Source organism: Miniopterus natalensis, chromosome 20 (genome assembly GCF_054644295.1).
Source record: "Miniopterus natalensis isolate mMinNat1 chromosome 20, mMinNat1.hap1, whole genome shotgun sequence".
NCBI lineage: Eukaryota > Metazoa > Chordata > Mammalia > Chiroptera > Miniopteridae > Miniopterus > Miniopterus natalensis.
Window position 1 is genome coordinate 23,890,910 of NC_142100.1, and position 27,133 is coordinate 23,918,042.

Here is a 27,133-nt window from a genome sequence, read left to right on the forward strand (position 1 = left end):
GAGAACAATGGGGAACCGGTGGGGGTGGGCGGCGAGGGGCGAGAGGGGGTCGCCGCCCGCATTCCCTAGGGGCAGGCCTGCAGGCTGGGCTGGGGCGGAGGGACGATTTTCCCAGGCTCTCGCCTGCGACGCCCCCTCCTCAGCTTCCCCAGCGCTCTGCTCCCCGCGGCCGGGATGCAGGGTGCGCGGGGATGCGCGGGGATGCGCGGGGATGCGCGGCGCTGCAGGCGCGGCCCAGGCCCCTCGGGGGTCGCGTCACGGAGGAGCGAGGCCGGGGCTGGCTCGGCGCTGGCTCCCGCCTTGGGGGTAAGAGCCCCCTTCCCGAGCCCAGACCTCCCCAAAGCGCGCGCGCGGGCCCCCGCAGGAGCCGGGGGTGGGGTCCCTCCGCACCCCGCGCGCTCACCGCCTCTCCTCTCCGCTGCTTGTCCGCGGGTCGCGCTTCGGCACCGCCGCCTCTCGGGCTCCCCCCGGAGTGGGAGGGAGCCGCGGTCCCGCCTCCGCGCCCTTTCCTCCCGCGGCCGCCGCGCGCCCGGGCGCTGGGCTGTCCACGCGCGGACAGACTACGCCGCCGACCGACGGACGCGTGAGCCGGCTGCCGGCCGCCGGGATCCCGCGGGTGGGAGGCGGCCGCGGCGGCGCCCGGGGGAGGGAGGGGGAGGGTCGGAGGAGGAAGGGGAGGAGACAGACCGCAGCCGTAAGCGCCGCCCGCACCGCCACGCGAGTCTCCGGGGCGCCCCAGGTCCTCCGCTAGGCCCACCTGGGGTCCCAGGAGGCCTCCTTACCCCAAGCAGGGCGCAGAGCGTGGGGCGAGGTGTCAGTGGGTCGCCTGCTGGAATCTGGGGCGCCTTTACATTTCCGTTGCCCAGTCCGGGGCCTGGCACACACGAGGTGCTCAATAAATGCTTGAGTGACTGAATAAGATCCAGAGGTTGTCTAAAGAAAGATCTTAAACCACTCTAGGGGAGCCGTCTTTCCTCCTTCAACTATTCTGGGGGAGGGGGGCTGACAAGGGCCATTTCAGAGCCCAGTGGAATCCTGGAATCTGAAGGGTACATATAAGGAGACTGAGGCCCAGAGAGGGTAAGAAACAGGCCCCGGATCACACAGCAGCTGAGAGCGGTGCCCAGACCAGACACTAACCCAGAGCAGAGTCTCCTCCCAGAGCCGGATTCCCCCAAACCCCCACCTGCCCCAGGTGAGTGGCATAGCAACAGCATCCTGTCTGGGGGTGGGGGACCTAGGCCGGGAGGCAGAGACCTTTGGGGAAGGTAAGTGCAAGCCCTCCCTCACCTCATTCACAGATGCTTGCAGACAATAGGTGCTCAATAAATGCTGGGTGCAGGTTGGCTGGATGGAAGGGGCTCAAGTGTTAATGGGACGGCCAGCGCTCCCTCTGGCAAGCTGGATGCAGCTGAGGACACACGTCAGCTGGGAGGGGCGGCCCCCCGGGGCCTGCGGGAGTTTAGATTAGGGAAGATGAAGGATGCATCCGGGAACTCCAGTCTGGGCAGCAGATGGGGGTCAGCGGCCTGTTTGGGAGCCTGCCCGGGGCGGCCCACGCTCCCCTTCCTCCCCAGGGCAGATGATGATAAACTAGTGGAGGTCATGGGCAGGCTGCTGAGGGGCGCTTTCCCAGAACTGAACTCTGGGTCCCCAGCCAGCTGGAGTGACCTCCCCTCCCCAGGCCCCTGCTCTGTCCTGCAGCCCGGCGCCTGATGGGCTTTTCCAGATTGGGTCACCGATTCTGCTTGCTTGCGCCTGCCCAGCGGTTCTGTCTGAGGGCAGGGTCAGCTCTGCGGTGACAACGCTCCCACAGGATCACTGAGCTCTGGGATCTTAGCCTAGGGACCAACGATGGGTTTCCAGGGGTCCATGAAGGGCCCCTCCCCCATTACACACAAACGTGTCTGCATTTTTCCAGGAAGAAGGGCTCTGGCTTTCAGAGATTCTTCTTAAAAGAGGTTGAGACCCAAAATATTCAGAGCCAATGCTCAACCTTATGTTACAGAAGGGACCTGGGGATCCCAGGGTGGGGAAAAGCCTAGCTCGAGGTCACGGGGAACTTCAGCAGTGAGTTGCAAAGAAGAACCCAAGACACCAGACTGTATAATGCCATTTAAGGGCTAAATGTCACCTCCTCCAGGAAGCCTTCCCTGAACTCATTCCATCTTCCTCTGTGCTCCTTGCCCCACACCTTCATGTGACACCCTGTATCACAATGAGCCGCTTCAGCGCTGTCCCTGCTGGAGCGAGACACCCATGCGATCAGGGGCTGTGCCTCATTTATCCTGTGTGGTGTGGCTGGTGCTCACTGCATGGTGTTCATCGGGTGTTGAGTACCTGCTACGCGCCAGGCACTTACCTAAGACTCGCTACTCTTCATGGTTGCTCCACGAGGTAGGTAATATTGTCCTCGTTTTAGAGACGGAACAAATCCTGAAGCCGAAAGAGGTTAAGTGGCTTGTCCGTGTCCCCCAGGGAGTAAGGGCAGAGCTGGGATTTGGACCCCAAGCCCTTTCGCAGCATTTCCAGCAGGACGCGGCCTCTGTTTGTTCAGCGGCTGACGAGCGGCATCCGGCCGAGGACCTGGTGCAGCGGCAAAGGGATTCGAGGAGAGGAAAGGACCTGGGCCTCCCCGAGCCCCACGCTGCTGGCGAGGCGGCTCACACACCAGTAGGGAACCCAGTAGAACAAACACTCTCAATCATGAACTATTTTGTGTTGTTGTTGTTTTTAATTTGTATGTGTATTACGTTCCTAGATAAATAACCCAAGGATTTTCTCTTCTGTGTGTTTCCGTCTTGTGTCCTCGCAGCCATGATACTAGCAACTGGCTGTGCAGTTTTCCCTTGGGGTCCGGTTTCCTCCAGACGGTTTAACGGGGTTTCCACTTCTTGCAAGTCAGGGAGTCCTACCTGGTTAAATCGCTGACCCTGTGGCCAGATCATGGTGTGGGTTTCTTCAGGAGATGTTTCTTTTTTTTCTTTTTCTTTTTTTTAAATATACCTTTATTGATTTCAGAGAGAGGAAAGGAGAGGGAGAGAGAGAGACAGAAACATCAATGATGAGAGAGTCATTGATCGAGCCCGCAACCCGGGCATGTGCCCTGACCGGGAATCGAACCCCGATCGCCTGGATCCCAGGTCGACGCTCAACCGCTGAGCCACGCCCGGCTGGGCCAGGAGATGTTTCTTGGGAGAAAGTGCAAAGTGGAGAGCAGATGCTGTGCTGGAGAAAACCACGGGGGCACGGGAGGAGACCCAGGCCAGCCTCCCACATGGGCGTGGAATGGTAACCAGCCCATTCACTGAGTGCTTTCTAGGCCTCAGGGGCTTTATTAAGCTCTTTCAATCCTCCAAGGTATTATTACAGAGTTTACATATGAGGAAACCGAGGCCCAGGGAGGCTATGACATGCATAGTGAGCGGCCGAGCTGGAAAATCCCAGGTCTGCTTGACCTTAAAACTCTTGCCCCTGAGGTAAGAGGTCTGTGGCCCATTTCTGTTGCCCTCATCTTTGGGTAACCTGGGGGCCCAAAGTGAGCCCTTGTCACCTCTCCCTTTTCTCCAGCACCTGGGCAATCCGGAGGCTCAGGGCAGCTGGGAGAGGTGGGCACACAACATCCAGAACCGCTGTGCCTCCAACACAGATGGAAGGGACACAGAGGAAGAACAGGGCTCAGAGTGGGGTGGGACAGGGATGTCCCGGGAATGCTGGGCAGAGCTGGTCCATCTGGGAAAGAGGGTAGGAGGAGAGAGGAGCTCTAACTTTCTCCTGGGCTCCAGTGTTTTTTCCCCTCTAGAAACCACTATTGAAATGATATAGGTGTGGGAGCACAGCGCCTCCTGGTGGTCATTTGGGGCCATTTTGCTCTAATGCTGGAGGGATTTCCAGGTAATTCATTTTTACTTATTATTATTGTTTTTTAAATCCTCTTCTGAGGACATTTTTTTCATTGCTTTTCAGACAGAATGGAAGAGGGGGGAAAGAAACATAACGATGGGTTGCCTCCTGCACGTGCCCCGACAGGAGCTGGGGATCAAGCCTGCAACTGAGGTACTTGCCCTTGGCCGAAATCGAACCCGGGGCCCTTCAGTCCTAGCACTGATGCTCTAACCACTGAGCCAAAGCGGCTCGGGCTTCTGTGAAGGTATTTTAAGATGATATTAACATTTAGATCGGTGGACTTTGAGTACCGCCGATTACTCTCTAGCACATGGGTGGGCCTCGCCTAATGAGTTGAGGGGCCTTTATGTAAAATAGACTGAGTTCCCTGGAAGAACAGGGAATTCCACCAGCAGATGGCCTTCAGGCTGGAGCTGCATCGGCTCTTCCCTGGGTCTTCCTCCTGCCAGCCTGCCCTGCAGAATTGGGACTTGCCAACTTCCACAACAGCATGAGCCAATTTCTTAAAATAAATCGTTAGACCTAGATCTATAGATCCTATTGGTTCCGATTTTTGGTAGAATTTTGACTACACCACCTGCCCATTAAGGGTCCTTTCACTGTAACACCTAGTGGTCAGCTACGCAGAGGACATAAGTCTCCTTATTTAGGTGAAAACGTGGAGGCTCAGAGAGGTGGAAACATTTGCCCAAAGGCACACAGCTAGTGAATTGTCTGGCTAAGTTCTAACTCCACAATACCTGACTCCAAAGTCCGTGCTTTATTTATTATTTTTGAAAGATTTGATTCTGAAATCATTTGAAATACTGAGGAAATTTGCAAGATGACTACAAAGAACTCCCTTACATCACTCAGAATATTTCACATCTGCCCCTCACTCTCTATGCATATCTTATCAGTACTCTTATTACTGAGCCATTTGAGAGCACGTTGCAGATATTATGCCCCTTTGATCTTTTCTATTTTAAAAAATACTTTATTTTTTAGAGTATTTTAGGTTCACAGCAAAATTGAACAGAAGGCCCAGAGATTTCCTATGTACTCCCTGCCTCACCTCCCCCCCACACACACACACAGCCTCCCCCACCAAGGTGGGACATTTGTTACAATCGATGAACCTACATGGACACATCATAATCACCCAGACTCCTTTATGCGTTAAGTCCTTCCACATGTATCCCCTAAGAACAAGGCTGCCTCCTCTCTGGGTCCTGGTCCTCCGCTCTGGTACGGACCACACCCTCACCCACCCCACAGATGTTCATGGGAATGCTGTCTCAGACACTGCCTGTGGTGGCCAAATGTTGAAACTAAGTCCAGTGGTGGCCCCAGCCTCCTTCCACCTTCCACTGGTCCAGGGTTTAGATGGAATCCCTTTCTACGTCCAGTTCTGGAGCGCTTTCTGTTTTCCGTGCTGGTCCTTGACTAAGAGGGACACTGTTACTGGACGGGAGGTCAGGAGTGCCTCTTGCATGTAGCTGGTGGGTTTGCTCTGAGGGGCAGAGAGAAGCAGGCTGGGAACTGTTGCTAGGGCACTGGCTCACGTTTAGGTCCTGGGGATGTAGGATCCCACTGGGGGCATTGCAGCAGGGCAGGAGAAACGACAGGAATTTGGTAAAAATCCAGGAAGGCAAGTAAGGCATGGCATTAAGATGTGCAAACCGGGGGGAAGAGTGAAACGGGAAAGGTGGACAAGAGGAGGCCTCCGATGAAAAGGCGTCCGATGAAGTGTCCAGGGAGAGGGAATAAATGGCATGCATGGCCCCTCTTCCTCTGTGTCTGTGGCAGACAAAAGTAGCCAATCCGGGCATGCTGTCCTTCTAGCAGCTGAGCTCAGAGAGTTTCTCAATAGCCTAGACATGTATGTGCTGCAGGTCTCTGAGCACGTCTTCCTGTGTGCAGGCCAGACGTTGCTAATCAATCACGGCACTCATGCCGCTACTCTCCTCTACGGCATCCACGGCAGACATCACTAATTGATTCGGTCCCTCTTCCCAGCTAGGTATCCATTCCTCAGAATCCTTCAAAACACAGGGGTCCAGGCAGCCAGGACCAACTGAGTATGGTCGACAAATGAGATGGAAACTCTACCATCCCCGGGAAAAGTTCTTAGATTAAGGAACAAGGAGAAGCCACTGGATGTCAGCAAGAGGAAGGGTGTGAGCTGGTGTGGATGCGCAGGAGGAAGTCGGGGAGAGGAGGACACTCTCGGCAGGGGCGGGATGCAACAGAGACTAGAGAGTCATGAGGGGGAAGGAGAAGCTGGAAGCCCAGGCTGGTGCCCACCCATGGAGGCTGGACTCCGGGAGGCAGGGGGTGTTTGAGATGTGTAGTGCCTGTCAGATACAAGGGGGTTTCAATGGGGCTGGGTAAGCAGAGTGGGCTGCTGGGAGGAGCACTCCGAGTGGGAGGCAGGGACATCAGTGGGGGAGGCTGGACTGAGGAGGAGAATGGATTCACTGAATCTCTCTCTCTCTCTCATACACACACACACACACACACACATCTGGCAGGTGACCCTGAGTCTCCCCAGGTGGAGGGCTGGCATCCATCTGTCAATCTGGTTTGACCACTGCTTCTCTGGGTTTCACACAGCAGCCTGGGGAAGGTTAGAGAATGTTGGTTACCCCTAAGCTTCCTGCAGAAGCTGAGACACCATGAACAGACAGACAGGACATGGAGGTGCTGGGGCACATCTGGGCCATGACTGAGCCCTGCCCCTTTGGGAGGAGTTCATGCCCCTTGCCCAACCACAATGCCCCCCAACAAAGGGTGCCCCCTTGCTGTGCCACAGGTCTCTCACCCTCACTGGCCATGGCTGGATGGGGGTGCCATCTCTGTCCGTGCAGCACAGGGCGGAGATGCAGGCTGCAGCTTCCTTGGCCAGCAGGTCCCAGCGGGCATTGTGGCCCAGGTTGCCTGTCGGGTCAGCCGGGTCCAGGATGATGGGCCTGCAATTCCCATCCAAGGTCAGTCTTATTCCTGGCAACATCCAGGTATCCACCTGCGGGACTGCTGGAGCTATTCTCCCCCCTTATCCAACACTTGCAGGGGGCAGAGGCAGGGCCCAGGGACTCCTGCCGGCTCCAGGCACACGCTTTAGGGCAGGATGGGAAATAAGCGACACATGGGCCCCTTCGGCCTTATGAATCCAGGGCAGACATTACTAATCAGTCACAGAGCCCAGGCCCTGCTTGCCCCGAGTATAAAGCAGGCATTGTTAATCAACCGCAGCACCAGTTCCACCCCTCCCTGCATCCGTGGTCACTAACTGATGAGGCTGCTCTTTTCAGCTGAGCCCATTCACAACCTCAGTCTTTTTCAACACACCACTCTAACTACCCACTGACTGGAAATACATCACAAACTTGTGGAAGCATCTCAGTTACCTCTGTAGCATTTCAGAGGTGGGCAAAATCCCAAAGAATGGGACATATGTTACCTAGTGGGTGCACAGGCCGGGTAGCCAGACTTAGCAAATACATATAGAAGATGCCCAGTTAACTCTGAGTTTCAGATAAACAATGAATAAGGTGGGATTTTTTTTTGGTGTGTGTGGTTTTTAAGCATAAGTATATCCCAATGCTTACATGGGACATTCTTTTTAAAAATTTTTTTAAAAATAGGTTTTTATTGATTTCAGAGAGAGGAAGGGAAAGAGAGAGAGAGATAGAAACATCAATGATGAGAGAGTCATTGATTGGCTGCCTCCTGCACGCCCCCCACTGGGGATCGAGCCCGAAACCCCGCATGTGTCCTGGCTGGGAATCAAACCGTGACCTCTTGGTTCATGGGCCGGTGCTCAGCTGCTGAGCCACACCATGGGTCTGCATGGGTCATTCTCATACTAAAAAGCTACTCATTGTTTATCTGAAATTCAAATTTAACCTGGAGCCTTGCATTTTATCTGCAACCTTAGTCACAGGTGACCAGAAAGCTGATGTCCCTCCACTATCAGGACATCACTTCTAGGAAGGAGCTCTAGAAAGCAGATTTCCCTGTCTCTGCTCTGTGCCCCCAGGAGGTGGGGAGAGAGAGTGAGCGACCCTGGATCTGAGACTCTGGGACACTGGGGGTAGGCTGAACCTGGGCTTCTGGAGCTGCATCTTCAGGAAGTCTCTGATGGTCTTGTCCTCACAGCTGTAGTTGACGGTCCAGTAGATGCAGAGCTGGCGGTACTGGGTGACCAGCTCCAAGACAGTGCGAAAGCCCTCGGCCATGCTGAACTGGGGGTCCTGCCCCGCCTGCTCCCAGGCGTACACCGTCAGCAGCTCCAGCCCGTGCTGCGGGGGCAGAGAGCCCTTCCCCTTGGGCATCTTGTTGCACTAAGAAATGAGGAGGAAGGTGATGGGTTGGTCCATGCCGGCAATGAAGAGGTTGGGAGGGCCCCTCCCAGAGCCGGTAAACCCGCCCCCAAGCTTTTACTGAGCACCTACTATGCCAGATGCCTTGCCTTGCATTATCCTGTCAGCCCTGTTTTACAGGTAAGAAAACTACGGTCCAGCCACTAGGGGAAAATCTCATTCTGCTCCACAGACCCAGGGGCCCGGCCAGGGCTGGGCCCGCCTCCTCCCAGGGGAGAGCCCGGAGGCGGAGGCCAGGGCCGCTGGCGGGTGGCCGAACCTGCTGGTACCAGTGCTTCACCAGGCGGATCAGGCTCTTGAGCTTGGTGGGGCGAGAGACGATGAAGTCCCGCTGCAGCTCCGTGAAGCAGGTGCAGTACTCGCCCGCGTTGTTGTAGCTGTGGATGAGGTCCGCGTAGACCTGGGAGCGGGGCCTGGAGCCGGACACCAGCTGGCCTGCACACGGGGAGACGGTCACCCTCGCCTCATTTCCAGGAAAGGACTTCTGAGGCCTCCTAGTGGCCCGGGACCCACTGGGAGGCCACGGCCGTGGCAGGACCCAGGGCTGAGTTCCTGGTGACGATCTGACTCTCTTTTCAGCCCCCTTTCAACCCACCTGCTTCCCCAGCAGAAAGTCCCAGCTCAGAACTAACATGTCTTTAATGACTCTCTCTGACTCTAACAGAGGGGGAGCCTCCGGCAGGTGACAGGATTGTATGTGGGGAGGCTTGATGCCACCCTGGTCCCAGGGCACTTGAAAACATTCTGTGACATCCAAGCTCTCGCTCTCTGAAGCGAGGAACTGAACAGATTCAGAGAAATGTCTGGATCAATCTCTCCCGAGCTACTTGTTCTGCAAAATGAGGGGACCAAATGCACTGAGATACGGGGGAAGGGGAGCTCCTCACTGTGCAAACCCTGCGGTCCAGACTCAGAACTGAACGGATACAAAGGGGTTTGCGTCTGTTTTGTGCAGGGATTTCTCCTCTGTGCCTGGAAGTGTGCTGGGCACATAGTAGGTGCACTTAGGGATTGGACTGATCGAATGGGTCTGTGGCAGGTGGGGGAGGTGCACCAAGACCCTTCGATGTACCCGTCCTCATCAGATCAAGACACTGGGGCTCAAGGTGGGGGAGTCCCCTGGTCAAGGCCATCCAGCATGTTGGGGGGATTGATGGAACTAGAAGCCAGCTCAGGGCCACTGTTAGCTCCTGTAGCACCTTTGCATGACTTAGAAAAAGGTGTCCTTTTCTTCTCTGCAGGGAAGTTGTGATAAACACACAACTACACAGTGCCTGCGATGTGAAGAGGCGCACGGCCTCCACGACCGCCGCCAGCAGCCCTGGCTCTGCCCCTCCCCGTCTCAGGACCATGCCCGGGCTCTCACCTAGGGCATCAAAGGCCGGCAGCACGTCGAAGTCCACGCCCTGGTCCAGCACCGTGTGGGACAGCAGCGAGAAGCTCAGCACGCGGGGGTTCTCCCACTTGGAGATCTCGAACTTCACTTCGAACTGCCGCTCCCGCTTGCATGCCTCCAGCTGGGCTTGGATCTCCGAGATGATCTCGGCCCGCCTGTTCCCTTGATCGGTGAAGCGGTCGAAGCAGCTGAGGAACACCACCAGGTCGGCGTCCGAGCGGCCGCGCAGAGCCGTTCCTTTCGCCAAGGAGCCACCCTGGGAAGGACACGGCAGGTGGCTCGAGCCCCGAAGTACTGCTGGATGTCCTACTGCCAGAGCCTCTGGGCTCTGAGTTAGGAACTTGCTGTGTGACCATGGACAAGTCACCTAACCTCTCTTAGATCTTTCATGTGGGGTTAACACGTGGCATAGTTGCAAGAAAAAGAAACGTGCAAGATGTAAGTTTTAACCCTTCAACAAAGGCAAAATTTCTCATTGCATCACGTTTGGGGGCTGGGAGGGATTTGAGTTTTCTTTTTTCTTTCTTTTTTTTTGTTTTAGGCCTGCGGTTGGTTCTCAGGCCTGTCTGCATCAGGAGCGCTTTTAAAAATGATTGATGCCCACCCTGGCTGGTGCGGCTCAGCGGTTAGAGTGTCGGCCCACGTACTGAAGGGTGCCAGGCTCAATTCTGGCCAAGGGCACTTATCTCGGTTGCAGGCTCGATCCCCAGCCCCGGCTGAGGCACATGCGGGAGGCAGCCGATCGATGGGTCTCTCTCACATTGATGTTTCTCTCTCTCTCTCTCTCCCTTCCACTTTCTCTGAAAAGCAATGGAAAAAATATCTTCAGGTGAGGGTTAAAAAAAAAAAAAGACTTCTCGTGGATCCTAAGTGAAGCCACAGTTGAGAATCGGCGAGTCAGGCTGCTGTCCTCAGGTGTTATGGAGGAGGAAGGCAAGGATCAGAGAGGGGAAGGTATTTGCTGGGGGTCACACAGCAAGTCACCGGGCCTAAGCCTTGTCACTGGCTGACTCTATGCTCACACTCTTTCCAGAGCTGAACTGTGTTGTGTCTCCCTGTGACTCCAATCGTGAACCCAGGTCATATCTGGTGCAGCAGATAATGTGACTTCGTGTCCACCCCCAGCATCCTTTCCACCTTCTGGGATCAGCATTTGGACATCCTTTGGGGGAATCATCCCTCCTCCACCCTCCACCCAGGAGGTCCTCACAGGGCTGACTCTGCCATATAACCCAGGCTTGGCTAGTCAGTACACGATGTCTCCCTGGGTGACATTGGTTAAAGGATACATCCCCAGGCTAATGAAACTCAATCCCAAGACTTCTTTGAATTTTGAGAAAAAATTCCTTTTTAAAAACTTAGAGATGCCAAGGACCATCAGATGGACAGGGCCCATTCGAGACAGAAGACAGAGCCAAGAGCTAGGAAGGAAAGCTGAGTCCTGATCCTCCTGGAGCCAACTGTGGCTGAAGGCAGGCTATCCCAGGGCCTTCCGTTTCCATCAGCCAACACACTCCTTTCGTTGCTTCTTTTGAGTTGGCTGTCAGGAGCAGCCGATAGAAACTTCTTGGGCGTATGTGGGCCCTCCCTTGGCTACCCACCCTTGACCAAGTTCTGCTTTCTCTCTAAGTCTGGCCTTGTGCTGGTTGCTGCAGGGGCCACAGAAGTGGGCCGGGCCTGGTCTGGGCCCGCAGGAGATCACCAGCCTGCAGGAGCCTCTTGGCCCGCAGCTCTCTGGGGACTCACCTTGACCACTTTGAGCACTTTGATGGGAGAATTCTGGAAGCAGTTTTCCCTCAGGAACGAGCAGATGGTATCCACAGCCTTGTTCACCTGAGCCAGGAACTGGCGGTTGGGCTGGAGAAATTCACAGATGAACTTGTCCAGGTCCCTGGCTGGGGTCTGGTAGAGGAGTGTGGGCTGTGGAGAGAACACAGGCAGGGCCAGCTCGCGACGGGATTTCCTGTGAACCCGCAGGCCCTGCCCCTTGGTCTCCTGTGATAACAAGACTCCCATTCTCTCCTATGGCTTTTTCTTCTCAACTGGTGGTCAGGTCGCAGCATCAGAGGGACCAGAGTTCAAGTTCTGTTTCTACCAACGCCACACAGCCTCAGTTTTCCCATCTTTAAATGGGGGCAAGAAAGAGGCCCACGCCTCACTGGAGTGTCTTGAGTGTTAAGCACTGGTTATGAGTTTCTGGTGCAAAATAGCAAATGCGATACACTCATATCCTTTGGGGAACTGCAAATGGCTATCGTCGTAAGCGGGGTTCCCTGGAAGCAGAGCTGTGATGGGGATTCTTGTGCATGTGCTTAGCTGGGACAGTGCTTGCAGAAGAAGGGGACGGAGGGAAGCAGGAGTGGGTGGGGAGGCCCAGCTGGAGGAAGCTTTCTCCCAATCCCAGAGTGGGCCCTGGAGCATGAATTGCATTACAGAGTTGGTCCTGCCTTGCAACAGGGGGGTGGGTCCTTTTGTGTGCATGTCACTCAAGCCCTGGCTGGGATGGAACAACCTGTGCCTTGGCTGTAAGCCATCAGCATCCAACACTCCTAGCAGCTGGGGATGCAGCACCAGCAGGGAAAGGGGATCTGGGATGGGGCACCAGCAGCGCCTGCCCCCTCCAGGGCCCAACCCTTACCATCACATCCCAGGGTTGCACAGGCTTCCCTTCTCTACTCATAAAGCAGGCCTGTGTCTCCAAGGCTGCCGCTTCCTGGGCCAACAGCTCCCAGCTGCCCTGGCCCACATTCCAGGTGGGGTCGGCAGGGTCCAGGATCAGGGGTCTGGGGGCAGAGTGGGTGGGCAGGTTGGTGGGGAAGGTGAGACTTGGTGAAGGAGCGAGGGGTAGGAGAGATGGGAAAGGGGTGTGGGGCTGGAGAGAGGGGAAAAGAGTGTCAGCACCTCAGGGCTGGTGCAATCTCGCCCAAGCACAGTAGGGTCCCCGCTTGGCCACCTTGGTCTGAAAGCTACTGGGTGGCCCCTTAATTTGAGATGTGGTATTGTATTGTGTTAATAAAATTGGCCCTGGCTTCCTCCGGGGCTCATTGCGTCCTCAGCGAAGAGTCCAGAAGGAAGCAGAGCGAGGATGGGGTTGGGGCACCCAAACCCCACCCTGGACCCCTCCTGGATACAATCACTCCAGGGTGAGTGAGGGGAAGATGCAGAAAATGAGGTAGCGGGTCTGCACCTGGGTTTCCGAAGCTGGCCAAGAAGGTGCCTTCGGAGAGCTGGGTCCTCAAAGCTGTAGTTGACTGTCCAGAAGACACAGAGATGCTGATGCTGCTGGACAAGCCCCAGGACGGTCCTCAGGCCCTCGGCTGTGTGGAAACCGTCCTTCCCGCAGCCCCGCTCCCAGGCGAAGATGGTCAGGAGCTCCAGGGCATAGGCTGGGGGCAGGGAGGCACAGGCTGGCCAGTCTCCTTTCTTCTGAGCGGCAACCTAATCAAAGAATCAGTGGTGTGAGCACCTACTGTGTGCTAAGCATTGACCCTACACATGTGGGGGAGGTGAATGTAAAAAACAAAACCACAGAGAGAACAGAACTCGGGGGTGGCCTGGCTCACCCGTCTCATTTTACAGCTGAATAAACTGAAGTCCAGAGCGGGGGGGGGGGGGGGGGGGGGGGGGGGGGGGGGTGTTAGTGACTTGCCCAAGGTCACACAGTGAGACCAAGAAGCTCAGACTTGGTCTTTGCCTAGAATCTTTCCTCAAAAGATGTATGGGGCGGTCCTACAGGAAAGGTGTCTGCAACATATTCATCTTGGTATTTCAACACCCACCACAACAGTGAGCAATAGTGGGTGCTCAGTAGATGCGGGTTGACTGAGCGCATGCACGCGGGTTGGGAAGCAGAGAAGTGTTTGCTGGGGGAACAGGAGGGTGCTCAGGAGTTAGCATGTCTTGCAAAAAAGACGGTTTGGGAGGAACAACATAAGCAAAGGTTTGGAGGTGAGAAAGGACAGGGAAAGCATCGGCGGTGTGAGCGGAGATGGTTAGTGAGGAGCCGTGAACCCCGGCCACAAGAAATGAGGATTTTGGGACTTGGTGGAGAAAAGAGTCTCTCTTAGCCAGGGGCTTCTGGTCTGGGCAAGAAATGAAGGGTGGAGGAGGCGGTCCTTTTGCTTGGGATGGCCAATAAAAAGCAAAGGAGGGGCACTGTCTGGGTAGGGGATGAGCTGATTGGCTGAGGCAGCTCCCACCCGGTGGCTGTTCCCTGGGAGGAGCACAGGGGTGGGAGGCCTCACCTGGAGGTACCAGTGCTTCACCAGCAGGATCAGGTTCTTCAGCTTGACCGGGCGAGAGTTCACGAAGTTCCTCCGCAGCTCTGAGAAGCAGGCCCTGTGCTCACCCTCCTGGCAGCCGCTGTTCAGGAGGGCGGAGTAGATCTGGGGGTCAGGTTTGGTGCCAGCGCTGAGCTGCCCTGTGGATGTTGGAAAGCTGCTGAGTAGGCGATTCTAATTGAAGACGGCAGCCACTCCCCAGCCTTTACTATTTTAACATGAATTATATAACATTACAATCAATAATACACGATCTAGAGCATAGACTAACAATCAGAACTTCTAGAAGTGAAAAATAAAGTCACTGGGATTTTTAAACAATTAAGGTCAGGCAGCCGATTAGACACATTTGAAGAAAGTAAGCAAAAAATAAGTAATATGAATCTCAACAAAGACCATTAGCTAGATCTAAAGGATCTGTACAGAAGCCTGCATTCACCAATGGGAGACATGCATTCTTTTCCAACCGTAGGAAACTTAGGAAGTGCCAACGAATTCCAAAGAACTGATATTTTGGGGGGTATGTTTTCTGACTACAATTAAAAATAGAAAAAGATAACAGGAAATGCAGTCAATAATATTGTAATAACTATGCATGTTGTCAGATGGGTACTAGACGTATCAGGGTGATCACTTCATAAGGTATATAAATGTCTACATTGTACACCTGAAACTAATATAATATTGTATACTATTATATGTCAACTACAAGTGAAAAGTAAATTGGAAAAAAAAAATAGAGAAAAAACTAAATGCCCAAAGCTCACAAATGAACAAAACCCCAAAACATTAATTTGGAAACCCACTTCCAAATATTCATGGATGAAAGAAGAAATTGTAAGGTCATAATTGAAAGTACAAAATTCATAATAAAAATTATACACATAAAACATTTGTTAGGCAGCTAACATAGTACTTAGAAGAAAGTGGATAGCCTTAATTGCATTTATTAAGATTGACAATTCCTAAGCTAAGATTTAGCTCAAAAAGTTAGAAAAAATTAACCATAAAGTAAACCCTACAAAATAAGAAGGGGAATTACAACATGTAATTTCTTTAAAAAAAGAAAAAAGAAGAAAATCCCAAGTAGATATAGAGAATTGCTAACACTCGTTAAATCGTAATTGGGGTCCATGGGTGTGTGGTGTCTGTAGTTTTCTGTGTGTTTGAAACATTTGATAATGAAAATTTAGTAAAGTTAAAGCACTAGATAGTCGTGAACTGATATGAGGAGGAGTCTGGGTGTCTGCTAGCAGCTGCCAATGGTGCAGCGGGGAGTGAGGGCCACAGAGAGGACGGCAGGCACCCGTGAGATGTTCCCTAGTCCCTCCCAGGCACCGGCCGCGCGTCCCTCACCCACGGCGTCAAAGACAGGCAGCAGGCTGACGTCCATGCAGTTTTTCAGGTCCTGGGACACTAGCTGGAACCGCAAAGCCTCGGGCACGGTCTGCTGCGGAAGCTTCAGGCTCAGGCCGGGGACCTGATCCTGCCACCAAGACTCCAGCTGGGCCCGCATATCACGGACGATCTCTGCACGCCGGGGCCCCTGGTCCCCGTAGTTCTCGAAGCAGTTGAGGAAGACAGCGAGTTGGGCATCAGAGCCACCCCTGAGGTCTGTGCCCCTGCCCAAGGAGCCCCCCTGCAGAGAAAGAACACCTCAGACTGGTGACTCTATCCGAGCCGGGGAGTCAGGCTGTGACCCCATCTGCAGCCCTGAAGCCACTTGCTCACTGATGCTGGGTCCTGGGGCACCGTGACAGGTGCAGGCTGTGACCCTCGGAAGCCTGGCAGAGTCAGATTATATTTGCCCACATCTGCCTTCCAACCCACGAAGCCTGCGCCACGTCAGACAATATGCAGCAGGTAACGGGGGGGCTGGGGGGAGGGGCGGTCGAAGAGTTTAGCCAAACATCTGCAGCACCTACTGACTGCACATCTGGATCACAGGTTGCAAACCGGGGTCCTGGGGCCAATAGGGGTCTGCAGATGTACTTGGCCTGTTTCAATCAATCGGTCAATCCATTCATTTATGCATTCAACAGATATTTATTGAGCAATGGCATATATGGATATGCGACTGGATAAAATTACTTGATCTCCTGACACTCATATTATATGGGGGGGGGGGAGGCAGGGACAGTCAGCAAACAATAGCCGCTCTATATGGAGGCCAATAATAAGGGGACTGGGACATGGAACAGTGAAGCCTCCATGAGAAGGGGAATTGGGTCACAGACTTGAAGGAGGGGAGGGAGAGAGCCAAGTGGATGGGGAAGAACATTCTAGAAAGAGAGTGGGGATGTGTGCCTGGTGAGCTCAAGAAGCAGCCAGGGGGCCAGCATGGAGTAAGTGAAGGTCAGAGAGAGACCAGGGCCAGGTCCCACAGGCCTTGAGGCCATTGTCCTCTGAAACCCTGGAGGCTTTTGTGCAGAGAAGGGAAGTGGTCTGATTATGGTGATAGTGATTAGAAAAGCTATCATTAAAAAAAAAAGCAGGGGCCTCAAATATATACCTCCAGCCAGCAAACGACCCTCCACCATGTCCACTTCCTCTGCCGACCCTCAGCTGTGTCTCTGTGACTTCTTCCCATGCCCTCTGTGGTCCCCCCAGTAGGGTCCCATTGGTGTCACCGCCTGCCCGACTCACCTTGCTGACTCTCGAGGCCTTGTGAGCACAGTTCTCGCGGAGGCGGCCCAGGATGACATCGATGGCCTTGCTCACCTGCCTCTGGAACTGGGGGCTCGGCTTCAGGTGGTCTTGGATGAAGCGGTCCAGCTCCTTGGAGGGGACCCGAGACAGATCCGAGGCCCTCTCCAGTGTGCAGGGGGCGATGTGGTCCACCACTGAGGGGTGGGGAGCTGGACATAAGGGCTGCTTGTTCCCTGCCAGTGGGTGCCCAGCATCGGGAGTGCTGCTGTCCTTGGGGGTCTTCTGGGCAGGGTCTTGCAGGATGGGGTGGTCCAAACCTGAGGGCCCAGTGCATGGAAGGTCCTGGAAGTTTGTTGAAGGAGCTGTGTTACATATGCAAAGGTTCCTACTTTCCTTCTCTCGCCAGCCCCCTCCCATTGTACAGTCCGGAAGACTGAGGCTCAGAGAGGGGAAGGAAGAGGGAGCCCATGTGACACCTTTGTGTGGATTAGAAAAGGTGCCCTTATGAAGGGGATAAATTATAAAAAGGTGGTCCCCCTGTGGTGGGTGAACACAGCTTGGTAGGCAGACAACTGCACAAAGACGGGTGATTAGATTGTTTTACATGCTTGATGTCCCCACAGTTTCAACTCTGCTCCACACCCCATGGCCCTCAGAGCACAGTAGATGCTCAGAAAACACTGAACACATAAATTAGGTGTAAAACCCAAGGATCCTGGGAGCCCCTCACTCACTGGCACCTCCCAGGGCTGCACAGCGCCCCCTGCCGCCTGCAGAAAACATGGGCTGTCATAGCTGGACTCTGCTGCTTGGGCCAGCAGGTCCCAGCGCCAGACTGCCCCGTTTCCCAGGTCCCACGTGGGGTCAGCTGGGTCCAGGATCACGGGCCTGCAAATCCAGAGGGACAAGAAGATTCTGGTTAGCAAGATGGTCTGGTTAGCCGGGGCTCTAGAGTCGGGCCGACCTGGTTCCAATCTCAACTCTGCTACTTTCCAGCTGTGTGACCGGAGGCAGATGACTAACTTCTCTGAGCCTTGGTTTCCTCATTTTCAAAATGGAGATAAGAGCAAGGCCTGATCTGATGGACTGTGTGGAGATTAACTGAGAGCAACAAGCCTCACCTGCACGTTAGAATCACAAGATACCGGGATCCAGCCCCGGTGTCCCTGAGTTACACCCCATGACTTAGCAATTTCATTCCGGGATAGAAGTCTGACACATATGTGTACACCGTGAAATGCAAGCCCGTGTGTCTCAGCCCTCTTTGTAATAGCCCCCGAGTGGAAATGACCCAAATAGGATCAGGAGCAGCATGGAAAGCATATTGTGATAAACTCACACAGTGAGAGACTACTCAGCAGTGGAGGCAAAGGAGCCACAACTATACGCAACAGTGTGGGTGAATCTCAAAGACTTAACTCTGAGAGAGAGAGGCAGGCACAAAAGGCCATGCTGCATTCCATTCATTTATTATTATTATTATTTTTAATCCTCTCCTGAGGACATTTTTTCCATTGTTTTTCAGAGAGAGAGAGAGAGAGAGAAACATTGTGAGAGAGACTCATTGATTGGCTGCCTCCAGAATGAGCCCCGGCTGGGCTGGTGATCAATCCTGCACCCGAGGAATGTGCCCTTGGCTGGAATTGAACCTGGGACCCTTCAGTCCGTGGGCTGACACTCCAACCACCGAGCCAACTGGCCAGGGCAGACGGGGCTTGCTCCATCATTGCTAATGATCTCCCCGTGCCCCAGGCACAGGAGAGCGGGTGACGGGCACTGGGAGGTACCTGGGTCTCTGGCACTGGCGCTGCAAGAACTTCTTTACGGCGGGGTCCTTGAAGCTGTAGTTGATGGTCCAGAAAACACACAGGTGCTGATACTGCTGGATCAGGCCCAGGACGGTCCGGAGGCCTTGGGCCAGGCTGAAGGCATTTTTCCCACAGCCCCGCTCCCAGGCGAAGATGGTCAGCAGCTCCAGGGCGTAGGCTGGGGGCACCTCCTTACTCCCTGCCTGTGGGCACGCCTGTGAGGACGGGGCAGGGGCTCAGAGGGACGAAGCGGAGGGGGAAGCTAGTTCTCTGGAGACTTTTGCTGGATCACTCAGTCTCCCAGGTGGGCACCTGCAGGCTGGGCCTGGGGACAGATGCTATGGTCCAAGCCTGTTCCCAAAGCAGCCTGGTGCTTCCCATCCGCCCGCACCGCTGGGGCTTCAGCAGGGCAGTTGGCTCATGTTGTGGGGGGGGGAGGGAGAGGTATGAGATTCAAGCCTTTAGGAGGGGGCAGCAGAGAGAGGCCAGCGGGGAGGCTGATACTGTTCTTCCCCAAAGTAAAAGCACAGCGAGTCCATAGCTGAGCAAGAATTGGCATCCAGGGTCTCCTCACTCCACACCTGCTTTAGGATGAGTGGTCCAACAGAAGGACCAAGCCATGTGCCTTAAACTTTGGGGCAGCCTGTTCCCTCTTGTCCAAATCACAGGCTGGGCACCTCCTCCCTAACACACAAAGGTCTATCAACACAAAATATTCCAGATAGTTTCAAAGCCCTCAATATGAAAAGAAAGTCTCAAAACCTTTTGGGAGAATAATTTTAGAAAGTTAGAATAGGCAAAGGCTTCTTAAATAAGACACAGAAAGCACACATCACAGAAGAAAAAGATGAACACAACTGATTACATTAAAATACAAACATTTTCTGAGACAAAAGACCTATAAACAAAGTGAAAGTAAAAGTCACAGGTGGGGAGAGTGGACTCGCATTGTGCTAACTAAATAAAAAAATCAGCACCCACAATATATAAAGAGCTCCAAGCAATAAACAACAATAAGGCCGCTAACCCAGTAGAAAATAATGGGAAAGTTATATGAATAGACAGTTCCCAGAAAGAGAAACATGAATGGCTGCTAAACATAAGGAAACAGCCTCACTATCATGGAGGCACGAATTCCAACAGTCCCATGCGCGGAGCGAGGGCCCTCGCTAGTGGCCTCACCTCGCGGTACCACTGCTTCACCAGCAGGATCAGGCTCTTCAGCTTGGCCGGCTGGGTGTTCACGAAGCTCCTCCGCAGCTCCGTGAAGCAGGCCGCGTGCTCGCCCCCCTGGCAGCCGCTGCTGAGGAGGGTGGTGTAGACCTGGGGCTCAGGTTTGGCATTGGAACTGAGCTGCCCTGTGGACGGGAAGGCCTGTGAGTGAGGAAGGGGGCTGGAGGCCGGGGATGGAGGGCAGTGTTGGGGCTGAGCTCAGCTTGGGGCGCTGGGAGAGAGTGAGGGGGATTTGGGGAGGGGTATGCCTACATGGGCCCTGGAGAATGAAGAAGAAAGCCCGGAGCTTCTCAGGAGGCAGGGAGGGAATCTGGGGACCAGAAGGGAGGGTCCTTTGTCCCAAATGGCCAGGCAGCCCCCAGCGGTTGGCAGGAGAAGCGCAGCCTCGTTCCCAGCTTAAACAGGACTGACGCTTCCAGCTGAGTCAGACCTATAACCTGGCAATTCTTCCCTCCCCGAGGCTCCCCTCAGGCCATACTAAAATTCCACCTCGCACACCTTTAATTAATCGGTGCCCTGAGAAGAGGCAATGATGCCAGAGAAATATTAGGCAAGAGGTTCTGATTCCTTAGCAGTAATTGCTGGTATTTTTTGAGCACTTACGACACGCCAGGAGCTGCGCTGAAAGTTTTACATGAATCTCCTCATTGTATCCCCACTAAAACCCTACACTTCTCCACCTCCTTTTATAGCTGTGGAAACTGAGGCACAAAGGCATTCAGCGCTCTGCCTCAGGCAATGCAGCTGGGGACAGGATCAGAATGCAGAGCCGGCTGACTTGACAGTGTGTGCCCCTGTCTCCTGGGCTTAGCTAAGGAAAGGTAAACACTTCCCATAGCTTCCCAGGTTCCTGACATCACTCACTTGCTGTGTGACTTTGGGCGAGTTACTGTATGTCTCTGTGCCTCAGCATCCCTATTGGCAAAGTAGGAGATAAGACTGCAGACCTCACAGATTTGCTTTGAGGAGTTCATGAAATAAAACATGTCGAGTGCTTGGAATAGTTAAGCATTTAATAAGAAGTAGCTAATATGATTAATAACAGGGTGGGTATATAGGTGTGGGAGAGCATGGCTGTCCGCCAGGACTTCATAACCCTGGATAAACTCAAGATAGCTATCTCCCAGAGCACTGTATGAAAATGATAGTAATAATAATAATAGAAAAATAATAATACTAGAAATAAGAATAGCAAGCTCTCATATAGCCCTATCACGTGCCAGGCACTGTTCTAAGTTCATTACACATATTAACGCATACAGTTTTTCCAGAACAAACTACTATTGTCCTATAATTATTGTCTGCATTTTACAGATGCAGACACAGAAGCATATTACTGTATGAAATCAAGCATGGGTATATTACAAAGGAGAGTGCAAAAACCACATTGCTGCTTTTAAGATAAAATAGGAGATTTTGCAGAATTCTGGCCTTGTCCCCAGACCCCCGCTGCTGGGCACATGGCCATCTGCCTTCTCCTCTGGGGCAGCTATGGGAGGGCTGAGCTGCACCGCACTAGGCAGTGGCTGAAGGCAATTCTCCCCAGGTGTCTGAGCAAGGGCCAAGCATCTTAACTCCAGGACCAGAGATCCGGGAGGAACTGGGCCCTCTCGGCCCTTGTCTGGTCCAAACCCATATTGTTTAGTCAAGAAACTGAAGCCCAGAGAGGGTGGCCCAGGTCACACAGCAAGTCGGTGGCAGGACTTGAACTGTTAGTCCTGATTTACTCCTTATGATCTTGTCCCAACCCTGGAATGGGCCAAGCCCCCCTCACCCAGAGCGTCAAAGGCGGGCACCAAGCTAACATCCATCCAGTTTTCAGAGTCGGTGGGTGCCAGTTGGAACTGGAGGACCCCGGGCATGTCCTGTTTAAGAAACTTGAGGCTCAGACCAGGGATAGGGTTCTGCCACCAGGATTCCAGCAGTGCCCTCATCTCCTTGAGGATCTCAGGACGCTTAGCCCGCTGGTCCTCATAGCCCTTGAAGCAGTCAAGGAAGACGGCAAGTTCAGAATCACAGTCATCCCTCAGAGCTGTGCCCCGGCCGAAGGAGCCTCCCTATGAAGGAAGAAAACAAACTTAGAACCCTGCACTCTCCAATTCTCGTGCCCACATGGGCTGCAGGCAACGCGAGTGAGGCAAGTGGGCAGGGTGGGGACTGCCGCCACATAGCTCCTGGCATTCAAAGCCACGCAGGAATGCGGGCCAAGGGCAGCCAGGCCTGAGTTTTCAATGAAAGCAATTTTTATATGTAAATCCATGATTTCTAAATGTTGGCAATTAACTATTTAAAAAAAAAAAAAAAGGAAGCATTAGGTGAAACAAATTCTAGTTTTCTGAACACATGTTGGCAACCTTTGCCTGGGATCAGTACAGAGCAGTTGCATAATTGGCTGAATTTCTGAGACCTTTCTGACCAGTGTTTCTTTCTGCAAAGCTGCCAGCCCGAGGATTTGGGAAGAAAATGCATTTTATTAGTCTCTGCTCTTGTGCCTGGTACTGTCACATGTCTGACACCACAAGAGCCCTGATGTGGTTACATATGGTGACAGATAGAGGGTGAGGCTCAGAGCAGGGAAGTGAGTAACACTACGAGCAGTGACATAAGGGATACGGCCGGTAAGAGGCAAGAAGCGGGATGAGCCGTCTGCGGGCCTCTCCCCGCCCAGCAGGGATCGCTGCCTGCCCCAGCGGGAGCCATTTCATCTCCTGGCACAGGGGCGGAGCGCACAGGAACATCAGGCTGAGCCTTTCTGTCAGGTTTTGCACACAATCATCTCATTTAACCTTCCTAACAAGCCCGGAGGGAGGGACTATGAACGCTCTGCCGCTTTCTCCCCATCCCCGAGCCAGGAGAGTCAGCGCCACGACTTGAACCCAGAGAGTCAGGCTCCAAACCCACATTCTCCCCCCACCCCAGTCAATTAATTTGCTTAAAAATAGTTTTTTTGCCTGGCTGGTGTGGCTCAGTGCATCGTCCCAGGCACCCAGAGCTCACTTACGGGTTCGAACCCTGATCAGGGCGCATGCCGGGGCTGCAGGCTCAATCCCCAGTAGGGGGGGTGCAGGAGGCAGCCAACTGATGTTTCTCTCTCCTCGATGTTTTTCTCTCTCTCCCTCTCCCTCTCCCTCCCTCTCTCTCTAAAATCAATTAAAATCATAGTTTAAAAAATTTAAAAAAATATATTTTTATTATGAGAGTATCCAAACCTGCAGAAAAGAGGAGAGGATTTTAAAGAAGTCCTTTGCCATACTTGCTCATGTGTTGGAGCCCTTTTCCCCCTCTTTACGTGATTTTTTTGAAAGAAATTCCAGCCCATGTGTCATTTCACCCACGTACATTTTCATGGGCATCTCTGCAGGGGTGATCCCCGACGGCGAGAGACTGTGCCTCAAGTGACCCGAAGACGGGAAGCTCAATTCAACGGGCCAAGGATGCCAGAGCTTTAGAGCCCTTAAACTCCTGTCCTGCAGAAACCCTCCCGCCCATCTCGAAGGCACAACTCTGCCCCCAGGGTCCTAGGCCGCACGTCTCCCCTCCTTTCCTGTCTCTCCAACTAAGATTCAGCCCCGTCTCCCAGTCTGTTTTCATCTCTCCCCCTGATAAACTCCAGGTCCCCCTCTATCCCACCCAGGTTTCCTGGGTCCACTCCAGCACCCCCCCCCCCCCAGGGGGGAGTTTACCTTCAAGAGACAGTAGCTGACACTTGTCTCCTCCCTGAGTCTGGGGGTGTCATGTGTCAGGATGACAAAAAGCCACCAGCCCTGAGCGGCACAGACCCAGGAATCAGACTACCTGGCTTTGAACCCTGACTGGACTTCTCACGGGCTTGGGTAGTTACTGCGGCTCCCTGTGCCTCAGTTTCCCCATCTGTCAAGGAGGGTGTAAACGAGTCCCCCCCCTAGCAGAGGTGTTGTGAGCAGTAGTCTCTTCTCAGGGCGCTTTGACAGGCCCCGGAGCCTAGTAGGTGAGCCACACAAATGTTAAAGATAATGAATGGAAGGCCTGCGAAAGCCCCTGCCCGGCTCCATCTCCATGCGCCCAGCGTCCTCTGGGGACCGCACCCCTCCCCCCATTTACAAGCGGAGCGCCCTGAGGTGGCCCCTGCCCTCCCAGAGCCCACCTTGGCGATTTTCAGCACCCGCCACGACGGCGGGGCGGCGGCTCCGGGTCCGAGGCTGTCCCCGCGCTCTCTCAGCACGGCTGCCACGGCGCCCAGGGCGCGCCGCGCGGTCCCCACGAACGGGGCGGGCGGCTGCAGGCTGCTGAGCACCAGCCCGTCCAGCGCGCCGGCGGGGGTGCCGCGCACGTCCATGGCCGCGCGCGCGGGCGCCGCGGGCGGCGGGGGTCTCCGCGCGGTGGCGGCTGCAGCGGGTCCGTCCCGGGGTCTGCGCCACCCGGGTGCCCGCGGCGCCCCGTCCCGGTCGTGCGCCCGGCGTGGGGAGAGGGAAGGATGCCGCTGAGCCGGCCTCCGCCGCGCCTCCCCCGCGCCTCCCCACTTCCCCCCCAGCCTCTCCGGATGCCCCTCCTCTCCCGCTTTCGGTTTCGTTTCTGATCCCGCCGCTCCGCGCCCCCGTTCCCATTTCCGGTTCCCTTCCCGGTCGCGGCTCGCTCTCCCGGGGCCTCCCCCGTCCCAGCAACCCCCCCCCCCCCAGCTCTGTGATGCACCAAACGCCACGGGACAGGTCGCCGCTCTGTGCGCCGAGAGCACAGCGTTGGCACCGAGTCGGGTAACCAGAGCGTGGCAGCGACGCGCGGGATTTCTGGGGGGGGGGAAAAAAAAAGAAATGGTCAGGAGATTCCCACAGAGAGAGCTTTCCAGCTTGCTCTCCGCTAGAGCCTGCGCCCTGAACACCACCAATAAATAAGGAACAGCTCCAGAGTGTCCTGCACCGCTTTGCAAACGTCATGGCATTTACTACTTCCAATAAGCATGTGCCCCGCTCTTGCCATCGCACCGCTTTGAAGGGGCAGAGACTCTGGGCATCTCCAGGGTCACACACCTGGGAAAGCTGTCAGGCTGGATGCAAACTGGCTCAGCCCCCGACCTCTCCCCGCTCACTCTGTTCTTACAGGGACCAGCTCTTCCGAAATAGCTTATACATTTCATGCAATTCCAATAAAAATTCGATGTTTTAAAATTTCAAACACATCATTCTGAAGTGTCTAAGAATTAAGATTTTTTTTTTTTTTTTAAAAGAGGAGAAATGAGAAAGGAAAGTGAGTTTAGAGTGGCACCTTTCACACAGCCTCACGCCTGAAAGCATTACAAAGCCACGGGACTCGAATGCCGGTGGACTGGTGCAGAACCAGAGTGGACGCCCGGGGTAGCCCATGGCCGTTTCTGTGTTCACGCCCTGGACTCGCCTTTCAGCTGCTTCCCTGTTGTTCCTCCACCCAGCTGAGCAATCTGCACCCTTGAGCTCTTTCTGGGACTGGCAGGTGCCAGAGTCCACCCCTCTTCCCTGTCTCACTCAGAAACTCATTAGGCCTCTGCCCCACCACTCAAGGATCCAGCATTTATTCTGCTTCTGAGTAAACCTCAAGTAACAATTAACCTGGACAAGAGCTTCCTGAAGTCTGCGGTGCCTGAAAGGAGATGATAGGTGGGGGTCAGAGGGTGAGAATTTCAGAGGCCAGAGGGAGCGATGGTAGGCTACCAGTGTGTACAGTTTATATTTTGAGTGGTGAGTGCCACGTCACTGGGGGTGTTCAAGTATAGGAGGAAGGCCGGAATACAGGTTAGAGGTTGGGAAGGGAATTCAAGCCAGGTGCCTTCACCCATAAAGCCATGATTACCATGCTTCCCCGTTAATCACAGTCATCTTCCTGATCCACAGGTCACTTTAGAAATCTTCTGTTTGAGATGGCGGACTGAGTGATAGCAAAGATATGTTTAAATTTCTTTTTAATCCTTACTTGAGGACATGCTTGGAGGGAGGAAGGGAAGGAGGGAGGGAGAGAGAGAAACATTGATGTGAGCGAGAACATTGATTGGTTGCCATCTGTATGTGCCCCAACCAGAGATTGAACACACAACCCAGCTATGTGCCCTGACCGGGGACTGAACCGGCAACCTTTCGGCGCACAGGGCGACGCTCAACCAACCGGGCCGCTCTGGCCGGGCCACAAAGGTAGGGTTCAAGGATCACGCAGGTCCACAGGCTGGAAGTTGAGAGAGAGAGCCATCGAGGGGCCAGGACATCTGAGGACTTTTTGGAAAGTAGAGAGCAGAGGGCCAAGATTGGATGCCGATGGTGGGCTGCTCCTATGCGCACACCTTCCACTCTACCCAGGCCTCTAGAAATAACAACAAGGAAATGGGAATAATTAGTCATGTTGCTGGACCCTACGAGACCCCCTGAAAGAAACATGGGATGGGGGGAAGGAGGAAATTAGAACCCCAAACACAGGCAGAGGGACATAGCCAAGCAGGGTGGGAAGGGCTCCGAGGGGCTCCCTGGCATCTCACAGACAAAGGCGAGGGGCGTGCAGGAGGAGGGTATCTGGAAGGCTCACGCCGGGCTTTAAAGGTCAGGACATCAAAATCCAGTCAAGCTGGGAGGACCTCGGCATGATGCTAAACACCTTGGAGCTCCCCCATCAACCGAGGACCCGAAACCTCCCGGACACAGGTCTCTCTGACAGCGTTCAGCTGTGTTCTAATCTCCGAGACTCCACCCCTGGCTCTGCTGACTAATTGTTGGCTCTTCTCAGTTTCGTTTCCCCAGCAGGAAGTTACCCAGAAAGTGGCCTTATCTCTGGGGCCTCAGATCAAGTGTTTCTTTTCCTTCCTTCCTTCCTTCCTTCCTTCCTTCCTTCCTTCCTTCCTTCCTTCCTTCCTTCCTTCCTTCCTTCCTTCCTCCCTCCCTCCCTCCCTCCCTCCCTCCCTCCTCCCTTCCTTCCTTCCCTCCTTCCTTCCTTGAGAAAGAGAAACATTGATGTGAGAGAGAAACATGGATCGGTTGCCTCCCGCATTCTCTGACCGGGGATCGAACCCGCCACCTGGATATGTGCCCTGACCGGGAGTAGAACTTGCCGCCTTTTGGTGTCCAGGACGATGCTCCGACCAACTGAGCCACACCGGCCAGGGCTGCCTCAGGTGTGTCAATTTCCACCATCCCTTACACACTTGCTCCTCTGTTGCCAAATCTCACGAATTTGCCCTTGAACCAGCAGCTCCAAATATCAGCACCCAGGGCTTTCTCTAACCTGGGCTTGCTGGCATTGCACAATCAGAGCTTAACTGAGAGAAATACTGAATAAAAAGTTTTTTTCCAAGAAAATTTGCTTTATTGTGTTCTGTTTTTTTTTTTGGCATGGTTATACAAGCAATACAAGTTTAAACTTATATAAAGTCAGAAAAGCATTAAGATAACTCATAATATACACACTAAAAACCTTGAGGACTTCCAGGAATCCACCATTACAAATGAAATGAAAGAAAACATACTAAGTCAAAAACACAGAATACAGACGCCTAATAATAATATGACA

General features: G+C 54.0%; 1 protein-coding gene across 1 annotated transcript; it reads right to left on the reverse strand.

Moving 5' to 3' along the window:
- Positions 1-4,861: 4,861 nt before the first annotated feature.
- On the reverse strand, positions 4,862-23,951 carry OAS3 (2'-5'-oligoadenylate synthetase 3). Its single transcript, XM_087828684.1, has 16 exons — positions 23,760-23,951; positions 21,411-21,693; positions 19,586-19,761; positions 18,383-18,618; positions 17,330-17,483; positions 16,593-16,937; positions 15,303-15,585; positions 13,911-14,086; positions 12,854-13,104; positions 12,305-12,449; positions 11,413-11,586; positions 9,637-9,922; positions 8,530-8,705; positions 7,993-8,231; positions 6,710-6,857; positions 4,862-6,505 (listed from the first exon to the last, which is right to left on the reverse strand). Exons 1-16 carry the CDS (start codon positions 23,949-23,951, stop codon positions 6,494-6,496), a joined length of 3,276 nt encoding a protein of 1,091 aa, XP_087684810.1. The 3' UTR covers positions 4,862-6,493.
- Between the last annotated feature and the right edge of the window lie 3,182 nt (positions 23,952-27,133).

Coding starts and splice junctions, on each gene's coding strand:
- OAS3 (XM_087828684.1), bottom strand. CDS start 23,951: ATGGACGTGCGCGGCACCCCCGCCGGCGCGCTGGACGGGCTGGTGCTC. Junction 13,105..13,910: donor TGAAGCACTGGTACCTCCAG/GTGAGGCCTCCC, acceptor TTCTTTGATTAG/GTTGCCGCTCAGAAGAAAGG. Junction 8,706..9,636: donor GCCGGCCTTTGATGCCCTAG/GTGAGAGCCCGG, acceptor CCCCGTGTGCAG/GCCAGCTGGTGTCCGGCTCC.